Raw genomic sequence first — 13640 nt, forward strand, 5'->3', positions numbered from 1 at the left:
GGGGGAAAAAGGGCCAAGAGAAAAAATGTAATGATACAAACAAACTAACAAAACAATAATATCAGAGATTTAGAATTCACAAGATGGTAAGGAGATAGATACAACAACACATGCAATACAATTAATGCAGTGAAAATAGGAAGACCCTGTAAATAGCAGCAGTAGAATGTAAAAAAATTTGAAGAAATAGGCTGCAAGATAAAAGTGAGCGAAAGCTCTCATATGTGTTCAGTTCTTTTTAAAAGATGTTTACAGAATTTGCCTGTTTGATGTACAGGGGCAGGGTGTTCTATAGCTTCGGTGCATAATGGATAAAAGCAGCTTATCCGCTTTGCTTGTGGACCACTTTGGGCACAATTAAAAGATTAGCATTGGAATACACTATGCTATGCAATGCAATATGCTCTTATGTTCGCCATAACTAACCCCCCTTCCATGAGGTAGAATATATGGGTAAGGCTATTTGCACCCCTGGTACAATTAGCAGTGTATGCTATTCGTACCCTGGTGCAATAAGAAGTGAATTCTATTCGTACCCCGGTGCACACAGCAATGTGTCCTATTAGTACCCCGTCTGGTACAAATATCAATGTATGCTATTCGTACCCAGGTGCACACAGCAATGTATTCTATTAGTACCCAGTCTGGTACAAATATCAGTGTATGCTATTTGCACCCCTGTGCATTTATTCTGGCATATTGATCACACAATGTAATAATATATATTTTTTTAAAAAGCAACATGTTTTTTGTTGTTGTTACGTAACAGGGTGTGAATAGCTCAGCTGTGTAATAGACACTCTGAATAAGGTATGCTGTTTGCATCAATGTACAGTTAGAAGTGGATGCTATTCGTACCCTGGTGTTTATAGTACTGCATGCTATTTACACCCTGGTGCATGAACTAGCTAATTGTTGCAATCAAAACTTCCGTTTGAGAACCGATTTCTTGTTCAAATTGCGCGCCTTCTCTCCAGAGACGTTGGTACACATGCACACTCACTCTGCCAAAACACATCACACAAGAATTGAACCCCGGTCTCGCGCATACCAGCTGTTGTCCATGACCACTGTACTATCTGCTTCCACAAGGAAACAGTGTTTGCAAGTAAACTTATAGTTTATAGGCCTGAACGTCATATTCACGAAATTTCTGTTAACTAACGAACTGACGGTTGTATGTGTTCACTGAACCAAGATTATGAAAATAAAACACAACTTTTCAATGTAAAACTTAATCTGAACAGATATAGTGCCGAAACCTTTCAGAATTCTTCACTTTCTGCTGACGAAAAACGAATGTCCGCCATGTTTTTTGTGCACGTGAGCAACGTCTTTTTGTTGTTATGTCACAGGGTATGAATAGCTCAGCTGTGTGGCCACGGCTATTCGTACCAGGGGTGTAAATAGACACTCCGAGAATATATACACAAAGCAAATGTTCAACCGCTGCCAGCTGTGTGTACTTTCTGTGGTCCTATTCCAATGAATAGAAAACAGAAGTGAGACTCTCACCTGGCAACTTGAGGTTTCCCTCAAGGTCACGCCCACTGTGATACTGGCCGTGATACTGGCGTAGGCAAGGCTGGAGGGGTGCACCGTGAGTGGGCTTTCACTATGCAATCCTGCTGCCTGGTGCTAGCTGTTCAAAGCAGTCAAATCAAAGGCACAAGAGCAGGGTGCACACAGCTTGTTGCTTTGGTGATTACCTATCTGTGTAAGCAGAGTGTACTGAAGGATAGGAGGATGGGAGGGGGTGGAGTGGTATATGCAGCCAGACGAAACCTAATTTGGTGTTAAATCTTTGCAAATTAAATGCTAATGCCTTTCTCTCCCCCTTCCACCTCCGTGCAAGAGCCTCGTTTGTTTGCACCACTGGGATCATTTAAAAGTATAATCTATTTATAACATAGTAGAGAGGCTTTGATATGACATTGGGATTTGGGAGTGAGCTAACAGTAAGAAGTGCAAGCATACAGTTCAGTATTCTTGTTTAGGGGGAAAAGCAAAAAAGCTCTCTCTCTCACGCACACACACACACACTCACTTATGTGTCTCTCCAGATGTGGACTTTCCCTCACATGTCTATATGAAAGTAACTGAACACAAAGGAACCATTAATATTTTATTCATGGCATGAAAGTATAAGACCTGGACTAAAAGATCTCACATGTATGGGGTGTTATTGTACATTCTTCAACTAAGCACATACATAGCTTCCTCCTGATACCCTGCCATCTGAGCCTTGCTGTACTCCCCCAGGGCAGTGCAGTATTACCAACATGTTTCAAAATATTATATAACATAAATCAAGTCCTCTGGTGTTCATATCTCTTCAAGCTGAACAAAAATGCAAATTCGGGCTCTTCCTCAGCTCTGCACCTGCCCCTCTCATTGCATGCTTCTTCCTACTCCCCCATGACACATTTAAGAGGACATAATATTCTGGCGCATCTTCATCATCTTGATTAGCATTTTCTTTGCTGAAATAGACTGTGTTGACAAACCAAGAGGTTTCAGGGGGGGTTATTTGTCAGTTAGAGATTGCAGGGTGTCACCCATGACAGCAACCAGTTACATGAGGATGCAGAGAAGTCCAACTTTGCATCCTGTGAGACAGTGGAGAAAAGTGAAGTGGAACAGGAGGTGGCTCTATAAAAGTAAACCAGAGCCAAGATTTACATATCAGTTCAGAGAGTCAGTAAGAAAAGACTGAGAAAGACCTCCACTGAAAGAGAGAGGTAAGAGAGACAGAATTTGGTCGACTTTTGTATAATTGTTCCCTGTATACACTGTAAATACATTATTCACTTACACAGTTTTTACAGACGGAATGAAAAGTAATGCTTTAGACATGTGCTAACACAAGTGTTTGTTTAGTTGAGGTTCATTTTGGTACATAACTGTATAGCCAATGGAATCTAAGCCATTGCATGTAAATGGCATGACATGTAAAATCAAATATGCCTTCAAACAAATGATCTCTGTCCCTCAGAAATATCATAAATCACAAATAGTCATAATTCAAGCAGTGTATTGTTCATGCCTCCAGGTTGTCCTGACACCACAAAATGAGACGATGCCGTGTTTTAACTAACCCTATGTATAATTCCTCTACTCCTGAAAAAGGATGGCAGTGAATCAGCTGGTTCTCCTTGTCGGCGTACTGCTGTCACTCACTGGAGCAGCCTCCTCACTGAGGACCCTGAACACAGTAAAGGAGCTGAACGACACAGGCTTTGGCCGTCCACCACCCAGGCATGGCTACGTACTCCTGCTCTGGTACGTGCAAAATTGTGTCGACAACAACATGGTGTCCCTCTGCAACCCCAAGGGTGGGGAATATGGCTTCCACTACTTCCGCAACAAAGGCAAGGGTGGTCCTCTGCTTCCCAAACTGGACAAGCACGACGAATACGCCTACTACAGCCTGGGAAACCTCAACTCCCACCACTACAAGCATGCCCAGGACCTGCCATATGAGGTCAGGAGATACTACGATAAACATGACCCGCGCAGCAACATGGACAGACTGCTGGTGAAGTATTTCTACAATAAGAATCTTATCGAGGAGATCTACGTCTCGGCTCACTACGAGAGCTCGCAGACCTACCTGATCGGACCGTCTCTCGTTTCAGATCTCAGAAACAAGAGGGCTTTGCATCAACCTCCATCTAAACTGTGGCACTTCACAATTGTGCAATCCAACAACAATCGCTATGATGAAACTATGTGATAGATGTCATTCAAACATTAGATACCATGTTCGTCATAATATTGTTCATAACAATGTCACATATTCGTATAACAATCGCACAACAGTGAGGGACTGTTTGTCTGAAGTCACATGCAAGCTGTTTATCATATCTTTAAAGCCTAATCAAACTTAAAATCAAATCAAAGCCTAATCAAACTGTCTTTGAAATTGATGAAATGCTTTGCTTTTACAAACTTGCATTGATTTTGTGAGATCCTGGTTGGGAACTGTGCAACATATACTCAATTGTTAACTGTCATGCTCATGTCAAATGCTACACTGATATATGATAGCTAAACTGAGCCATGACTTTCCATTTCGCTTCTGACTACATCGAACAAAATGTATAGCCTCTCGCTTAGGAGTCAAAAGCATCAGGCAGAGCTCTGTAGGAACAGCCTTTAATTGACAGGTTGACTTGATGACTGAGCTACTTGTTTATTCATTGTGAGAGTGCTGTTGCTGGAGGTTTGCCTGGAAAGGGCGATGCAATTCTCTTGTTCTTTTATCCCATAGCCCTGTCATGACTAAGTGATTGGTGGTGCTGGTGGTACTGACTGAGGGAGGTGATGGGATGCATTAAAAATGAGTGTACAGCCGGTGGATTACTTCCTACTTCAACTTATGCATGACGTGATGAAGATGAACACCGGGAAATTGCAGTTAGTAAATCTGTGTATTGTGTGTGTTTTTTCCTACCAACTGTTCACTGTCTTTCCACACATAGTCTACGTTGTATGTTTTATGTTGAAGGTGGTCTCACCACATCCATAAATGTGCTACAGTTGCAGGTGCACCATAACGTCTAAACCAGCAGTATGACAATGTTAAAGGAACCGTATGTAAGAAATGTATTTCAATTAATCATAAAATGGCCCTGAAATGTCACTAGACATTAAGAAATCATGTTCATTTCAAATACTTATATCACTGACAACAGTAGTCCGGCCATGATATTGTCATTTAAAAAGTGAAGTTGCAGCCCTCAACTGATGTTGATGTTGTGTTTTGTCATGTCATGTTGTGTTTTGACCTGATGCGCCACCCTCCACCTATATACTAATCACGAAGACAGTAGAGTTTCGGCATCCGGGTTGGCAACCTCGAGTCAGGGGGGAGGGAGAGGGGATACACCGCTCTACAGTAATTTGAAAGTGATTGCAGTACCAGTTTTGGCCACAATCTTACATATGGTTCCTTTAAAGAAGCCCTGGTTGTTCTCTTTCTCAAAACAACAAGTGTGAGCAGTGTAGTGATCTCTTGAGTCAAGCATGTGTCTTTGGCTTCTCTTGCATTTATTGAGACACTAGCACATCACTAATGCAAGATAGCCGACTGAAATGGTCTTTAATACACTGGCACAAAATAACATGCAAGGGTAACACACAGGCAGGTTTCATGTGTCCTGGTGTTCCAGGAATTGTCGACCAAAGTTATAAAATAAAACTTTGACCAAACCTATATGACTGCGCTGCGCTAGCGCAATCATGATTAAAGGTTGTATCAGCGATGGCGGGGTAACGTCACTTCTGTTGATGTTCAAACCTAAACCTATATGGCGCTAGCGCAATCATGATTAAACAATTCACACTCAGATTATGGCCAACATGATGTCATGCATACATCACAAAACTCACACAGACTCTTGTGTGTGTATGTGTGTATGCACTCTCACACAGACTTACCACTCTTTGCACACCACATCATAGTAAATAAAAGTCACTTTGGATAATCAGATGCTTTTTTAATCTTTACTTGACCAGTAAGAGAAGAGACAGGATATGCAAGACAGAAAGACAATGTTCTTTAATGTATAATTACCAATAACACAATTGTTGATTTATGTTTAGATGTTTGATCACATACATCGATATTTAGTATTTAGACTTTCATTTTCAATCTGATAGACCATTTATTCAGATAAAAACGTGAAATGTGAATACACTCATCAAAGACATAGATAGGTGTTTGATGCAAAACAGTTAAAATGATCTGTAGATCACCATTACAAAATGATTGCAAAAGCAGTTGAGGCTAAAAACATTTTAGTTTGGTAAAACCATGAGGGTCTGACTAGGTCTGACAGTAGTCACAGTAACATGAGCAATTTGATGTCAGCTTATTACTTTCCCTACAAGCTGCAATGATATTATGTTTTGGTGACAGTGGGATGATATAAGAATATGTCTTTAGGATCTCCAACCTGAAGCTCGACCTAAGATTCTTCCCATAGGCTGTTGTAGATTTTATCTATAAAACACTAGCTGGCTGGTTTTCCTGTGATTGTTTACTTTCAATTCCTTTTGCCTGTGTTTACACCGAGCTATTTGAACTTTTGCGCACTGTTCATCTTTGACTCTTTCACTTCATCTGATGCACAAATGCCTCACATTCTCAATGAAAGAAAATCGCTGAGTGTGAAGTACTTCATTGCAAATCAGTTTGGATGCCGTTGACCTTCGAGGTTTTTGAAATGCAATTTGAATACTAAGTGATACCATTTCTTCCCTCTCATACTCTCAATATCCAAGTGTAAGAACCATGATAACTGGAGGCTTTTTTACGAGGTGGAGTAGCTGGTCCCACGCCCAACCCCCACCTTTAGGGAGGTGTTTTGGAGTTGGCTTGTTAGTCCTCTTCCCTCTCCTATATTGTCTTGCAGGTCATGGATGACAGCCTCATACCATGAGGCCAGACAGGCTTTGGGTCGTGTACACGCTGTCTCAGCGTGACATGCCCAACCATCTCCTGCTGCTGTGCATTGGAAGCTGCACTAGGCAAGTTAACGCTACCAGCAGTGCGAGACAGAAAAAAAGGAACCATGATAAAGTGTAGCAGAACCATGATAAAGTTGGCAGACTGACTGCAAGGGCCAACATTAAACCAAATGTGTCTGCTCTCTGTTCATGCTAGTAAATATGCGGCCAAATTTGATTTCAGTTTGGAGTTATTAACAGATGAGGACAAATGATTATATAATTGGAAGTCAGATACTGATATTAATTTGGCGTGCGCATATTTAGTTTGAGACAGCAAAGTTTATAGATTATTATTACATTATTGACATGCAAGTTATTTTGGTAAAAGTTCGCAAACATTATTTTGTTTATGTCTACATATGTATACTGATGAGGATCAGCCAAAAGCATTTGCTCTTTTTACCAATGCATTTACCATATTTGTTTTGCAAACTTTATTTAAATAATATGTTTATGTTTTTTTGTTTTTCCCTCATAGACCACTGTCTATGTATCCAATATAATCTATGTACATGTGGGCCATATTATTATCCTACATAGAAGTTCAATCCCAAATGCTGCAAACATCCCAAGGCATTCACACTGAAATAAATGAGGCTGTCTCTTGTTATGCCCTCTACATAAATGATTAATGAAGTCATATCTCCTTCAGGCATGTAATGATAGTAGATTAGATCCAACTTTATTGTAATTAGACAAGTAAACATAGTTGTAATTTGTAGTTGGACAAAGAAATGCAATATGAGACAGTATTCTTAGTCGTATGATAACCATAGCAACATAAGTATCACCATAGATGACAACATATAGTAAAGTATGGTGTGTGTGCATATGTGTTTCCATTTTCTCTCTCTATGTGTGAATACACTCATGCCCCCCTCCCACACACACACACTCACACATGCAGACACACCCATTAAGCACCATCAGCAGAATCGGTGTATCGTTCAAATAATTTGTCTCCCGTAAATGGTAATGAAATGAAAGCAAATTAAAAGAGTGGCCACTGGAGCCCAGGTCTGATGGTTCACTCTGTGACTGACCATGCTTAACGGGGGACAGTTTTTGTTCCTATTTTGTCATTTCTTTTTTTTTCCTCAAACTGAAGCAATGGGGGAGCGAGCCTTTGACAGAATTGTAAAGCAGCAGAACGAGCAGATGTCTCAGGATGATTAATGTGACTCTCCTCCCCGCCCCTGAACAGTGTGTGTGTGTGTGTGTGTGTGTGTGTGTGTGTGTGTGTGTGTGTGTGTGTGTGCAAACCTCTCCTCTTTGCTTTAGCGCAACACCAACAGCATTGCCTATCTCACCCCCCCCTCCTCCTCCACCTCCTCATTCTCCTTCAGCTTGCACTGAGTCTGTACATCTTCTGCAAATCCTCCAATTCATTTCACTCGTTGTCTTCTTATCACTCCTTTTTTCCTCTGTCTACGGCACCCTCTCTCCCTCGCCCTTTCTATCAACAACCTTTTATGTAGTAGTGCTCTCCCACACACTTCTTTCCACTTTTCTCCTTTTCTCTCCATCTCTCTTTGTCCCTTGCTCTCTATCTCACATGCATCTACCATCTCCTTCCTCACTCCTTCAGCATCAGTCTCCATCATTCATTTTTCGTGTCTAAGTCGCTCCCACATTTAGCGGATGCCTTTTGACTGCATAGTAGCTCTAATGTTGTCAGGCCAACTCCACCTTACAAATGCTCACAGAACAGCCACATGAGGCGGACCAGTCGTGGCTGACAACTTGATGGAGGAAAAGTGAGCGAGGTTGATGACTTTTAATGCCATCTCTGGAGGAATAAATAGGGCAAAGGCTATGAAGAGGTCCCCTGCTCACCGAGCTCACACTACTGCCGGAAGGGAATTGGACTTTGATGCAGGGTATTGAGTGGTGTTTTGGAGATGTAATGGCCATGGGGGAAAAGCGTAGTGGGAGTTATTACAAGTGTTGACCAGCAGGAAGAGGTGGTGGAGATTGAGGTTGAAGGTGTTGTAACTGACCAAGCAGGCAGGCTTGCATTGTTAACTGATGATGAAAAAAGCTGGACGTACCTGGTGTCCACATGAACTACTCCAGTATATGTGGAGAACAGCATCAACATAGTCAAAATATGTGTACTGTTGATATATATATTTACATGTATGTTTAAATATAAAAGGTATGTAATCAACATCATTGCTTGGCATACATTTAACAAAAAATCTTCCATAACTGGTGGCACTGGTTACTGCTGTTCTGGTGTACATCCACTCTGGGGAGCTCTGGGCTGAGGGGTATGTTAGGGTGGGAGGTATGGGAAATGACAGAGAGAAATGTGCCACTGTTCAAGCAGAGTCATAATGCTTCCCTGTGTATGTGTGTGTGTGTGTGTGTGTGTCTGTATACAATATGTGTTTCTCTGTGTGTGTGTGTGTGTGGTGTATACAATATATGTTTCTCTTTCTATGAGTGTGTGAGTGCACGTGTGTGTGTGTGTGTATGTGTGTGTGCACCCATGCATGTGGCAAGATTCTCTCTCTACTCTGTCTTTTCTCTGTTTGTGTGCCTATGTGTGTATGTTTTAAAGGCTCACATTCTTGCACTCAGGCGAGTCAACCCTGGCTGTAGAGGCTTAGGCGAGGTGGGGTCCGCCTGGGAGGTTTGACTGCTCAGAGGATTAACGGCCAGCGTGCAGAGATACAGCAGCAGGAGATGATGAGCAGCACTGAAGTGGAGCTGCCTGTCCTCCATAGAATGGCAGCTGTGAACGGCTCAAGGTTAACATGGTTTTATTCTGACCCCTACTGTCCACTGAGGGGACTGCATCTTGTTCAGTATGCGTGGCAGAGGAGAGATGTCTACTGGAGTCAACAACAGAGTGACACTATCAGCTGTTTTATACTAGGGGTGAGGAAGTATTAGGTGTGTTAGGGTTATCACAAAAAATGGCAAAATATGGTTACATTACTTCAGCTTTTGTACAGTGTGACATTGTGAAAAATAAACAATATCAACATGGGAACAAATTTAGGTAGATAATAAAAAACGAGAGCAAAGGCCCTTTGAGGGCGCTCTCTCTCCCTCTCTCTCTGTCTCTGCCAGCCCCCCCCCCCCCCATTACCACCCTCCTTGCCCCCCACTTCTCTCTTCCTGTCTGAAACAGACATAGTGGGACATGTTCACATAAGAAACAGTCATCCCAGCTCTCTAGGAGGTCTTTAGTGCCCTCTTTTGATGGCAGCGTGTAATTCCTGAGACTACCCATCATCCTCTGGGGAGAAGCCCATTAAATTCTAAGGGTTGCAAGGTAATGAACGCAAGCCTATGGTAAAGGGCTCTTATTAAATATTTACAACATGCTTAATATTTTATTGGGCAATTTTGTATTTAAATTGGATTTAATATTTTATATAAATACAGCAGTAAGCAGGGAATACCATTCTCAGGCACCAGTGCCGACAGCAACTGTATGTCAACAGGCGTAAACAAAGACACAGACATCATGCATGCATGTACAGACAGACAGACAGACAGACAGACAGACAGACACACACACACACACACACACACACACACACTTTACCATGTACACTAATCCACAGGAGTTAGGGTTAGGGTTATATGTACAGCTTCTCTACACACACACACACACACACACACACACCACACACACACACACACACACACACACACACACACACACACACACACACACACGTGTCCTACAGTCTCTACATCCCAACACGTCCTAGACTTGCACGCTTCCATTTTCTGAAAGTGTAATACAAGTGGCAAGGGCTCCCTGTAGGCAATGGTGCATAAGGAATGTGCAGTGATACTAACAAAGGTTTTAGTCAAAACATGTGTGAAAACCCAGCAGCAGGTGACTATTACCGCGTCATGACTATAAAGCTCATCAGGGAGAGAGATGAGGAGGCCAGGTTGAAGTCAGCTGTGAAGATATCTTCCAAGAGAGAGGAAGTCTGCAGGGGGGAGGGAGAGAGGGATTGGGGGAGGTAGGGGAAGGAAGTAGCTATATTATTGGAGAAAGACAGTGGCTAGCCATCACTGTGATACTATTTCAGACAAAATGAATGGTAAAGAAAGCACATTTATTTTTAGTGCAATATGTATAGCTGAGCGTTTTTAATTATGTGTGTGTGTGTGTGTGTGTGTGTGTGTGTGTGTGTGTGCGTGCGTGCGTGTGTGCGTGTGTGTGTGCGGTCTCTCTCTCTCTCTCTCTCTCTCTGTATGTGGGAGAGAGAAAGAGAGAGAGATAGATGGTCCAGTTTTCACTCATCACCACTTTGAGTGCTTTCTTAATGTGACAACATCCAAAGGGTGGGATATCACGGTCTCTGAGGTGAGAGATCAATAGACAGAGAGAGAGTGGGATGGAGGGAGGTGTGGAGAGGGAGAGAGAGACATGTGAGTATAAGAGAGAGAGAAGGGGGGAGAAAGAAAGAAATAACAGGAAGAGAGGTGAAGGGAAAATGAGAGGAGAGAGGGAAGAGAAAAAAAGAGATAAGAGACAGAGAGATCTGATCAGTAGCAGCTGGCAGCAGGGGATGAAGGGAGGCAGCCAGAGCAGCACTCCCCCTGCCAGGCTGCCGTGAATAGGCCAGACGACTCACTCACCACCTGCTGAGGTCAGGAGTGGACACACTGATGGGCAGAGAGAAGTAGGCCTGTCATACACGCTGTTCCATAATAAATCAAGTTTTTAACACAAACTCAATTTCCACCCGAATTTCTCTTCTCTCTCTCTCTCTCTTTCTCTCCTCCATTCCCCTCAAATCTTTAGCATTTTGGGTCAAAGACAACAGTCAGGCCAAGCAGTCAATTGGAGACAATGAAGTGTCAGATGTTTAACCGTCGAAATGTCTTATTTCTAGTGTCACCTGTGCTGCCATTTTAACTTTTTCAAACAGAGAGGATTATTTTGGAGCGGTAGTCATGATCAGTCCTGTAGTCATGGTGACGAGATTAATACAATGTCTTCACAAGGAGAATTTCAAAGATCAGACTGTTTACAATTCATTAGTTAAATATCGTCACTGGGTGTGCAGTGATGTCACTAAATTCACTTCACAAATGGTTCATAATCCTTCCTGAAAAGCTCAGTAAAATTACACCATTGGATAATTGGCTACTCAAATTTCCTCAAAAAATGTTCCTGTGGAAAAGAGGGTGGCCTCTCACTTAGCTTTATTCAGTTCTCATTCACTTCCAGTGTTGCCGTAATGCAGATAGGTCAGAGGTTGTGTTATGACTATTCCATGGCTTTGTGTAGCAACGAGAGAGCGATGGCACACAGGGGGAAGTGCAGCATGCCTCGGCAGGATAATTACCAATCTGGAGTGGCATGGTAATCTCTGAAACTGCAACGCTCGGTGAAAAGTAATGTATTCAAACGCGGCCCGTGTAATTCCAGAAGTTCAAAACAGGATGTGCAATGTCAAAGCGGTCTGTGGAAAACACTATTTCAAAAGCACCAACTGAAGGTCAACCCAATTATCTATGATGGAAGCAAGGTCCCCAGCCCAACGCATACATTTGCTTTCAATCTGCAACACACATGGGTGCACACATACACACAAACACGCACATCCACACACACACAAACACGCACATGCACACACATGCATGCATGTGAATGAAGTGGAGGTGTGTATTTGGGGCTGCGGTGGGTGAATGATCTGTCCGGTCATCACCCATCAGCCCAAAGTCGCTGAGACAAGAGAGTACACTGGCTTCATTACAAAGGGGCGATGTGTGTGTACAGTGTGCACAGAGAAGCTAATATGTGTGTGTGTGTGTGTGTGTGTGTGTGTGTGCATGTGCTTGAATATGTGTCCACACATGTGTATGTTTGTGTGAGTGTGTGTGTGTAATGTGTGTGTGTGTGTGTGTGTGTGTGTGTGTGTGTGTGTGTGTGTGTGTGTGTGTGTATGTGTGTGTGTGTGGACACCAGTTAGGGACACTCGTATTCCAATGGTGACCTATAGAGGAGGGGGGGGGGGTGATGTGGAGTATAATCTAGCCAGCATCCCCATCCCAATCACTCATGCTGTTATCTCATCCCAGCAGTTGTTGTGTGGTGCGATGCCACGGTAGTGGCCATCATTAGAAAGCATTAGACTTTCATTTGGAGCAAATCGGAAGACAGATGAATGTGGTCCTCTCCACGCACTTTTATGAAACGCTTCGCTTCTGGTAATTGAGGCGTTTGACACCCTTTCACCCTTCCGTCTCTCTGTTCCTTAATTCAACATCCATCAGGGGGACTAATGCTAGAGAAATTGCATGCCATCAGAACAGGGAGCAGAATATTGGGGCAAAGACAAGTCAGGGTGGGGGGAACAGGAAGGGTAAGTGGTGGGTTGTATGAATATTTGACTGCTTTGGGGGGGTCATCGGGAGGGGTTGAGTGATTGCAGATTTATTACATTTTTAGAATGTGAAACCCCCGAGGGGGTTCGCACATACAGTGTGCTCACAGTAATAGCAGATTGTACAATGTGCACTGTGCACTGTGCACTGAAGGAAACGTCTTCTGGAGTGGATGGAGATTTGGATGCCTCGTCACCTGCAGCAAAGACCGAGCCAAAAACACATACACTCACACATCAAGGTGCAGCCTTTGTGGGCATTCATCAGCCCCAGGTGATGGCCCCAATTGATGTAATCCCACTGGGCACATTGATGAGTTTGATTTGATTTGAAATGTGATAATTATGCTTATGTGCAGAGCAGGCATTGACTGCGGAAACCATTTACTCTCATTTTCTGTCTAGAAGTACCAATAACTCTCTTCTCTCTGCTGAAAGTGTCCGACTGTATGTGTTGTGTGGGTATTATAAGTAGGGTCATGGAATAGTACAAAGACGTGGAAAAAAAAACTATAAGCACGTAAACACCCATATTCCACAGGATTCCATTGTAATTTGTTCTGGCTGGGTGGGGGAGAGGGAAAGGTGAGGAGAGATGAGTAACGAGTGTTTGCTAACCTCTGTGAGAACAGAGAAAGGACACCAGGTATTACATTCGCACTGATCTCCTCTGTGTGGGGGCCAGGGACTCCGCTACCAGAGGAAAGCCGGGCTGTGGAGATGCTGTGTGGAGCAACACTGCCCCCTATGGGA

At 43.0% G+C, this 13640-nt stretch overlaps 1 protein-coding gene across 1 annotated transcript; it reads left to right on the plus strand.

The window, feature by feature from the left end:
• The first annotated feature begins 2689 nt into the window (after window positions 1-2689).
• Window positions 2690-4746, plus strand: LOC143118433 (uncharacterized). The gene is made up of 2 exons (XM_076279490.1): window positions 2690-2741; window positions 3130-4746. The coding sequence occupies exon 2, from the start codon at window positions 3131-3133 to the stop codon at window positions 3734-3736; it is 606 nt and encodes a 201-aa protein (XP_076135605.1). The 5' UTR covers window positions 2690-2741; window position 3130; the 3' UTR covers window positions 3737-4746.
• The last annotated feature ends 8894 nt before the right edge of the window (window positions 4747-13640 follow it).

Source organism: Alosa pseudoharengus, unplaced genomic scaffold, assembly GCF_046254945.1.
Source record: "Alosa pseudoharengus isolate Yale_2024_CS ecotype anadromous, Long Island Sound unplaced genomic scaffold, YU_APseudo_1.1 YU_APseudo_1.1_scf_12, whole genome shotgun sequence".
NCBI lineage: Eukaryota > Metazoa > Chordata > Actinopteri > Clupeiformes > Clupeidae > Alosa > Alosa pseudoharengus.

Excerpts from the sequence above, each read along its gene's own strand:
- LOC143118433 (XM_076279490.1), top strand. The coding sequence starts at position 3,131 with ATGGCAGTGAATCAGCTGGTTCTCCTTGTCGGCGTACTGCTGTCACTC.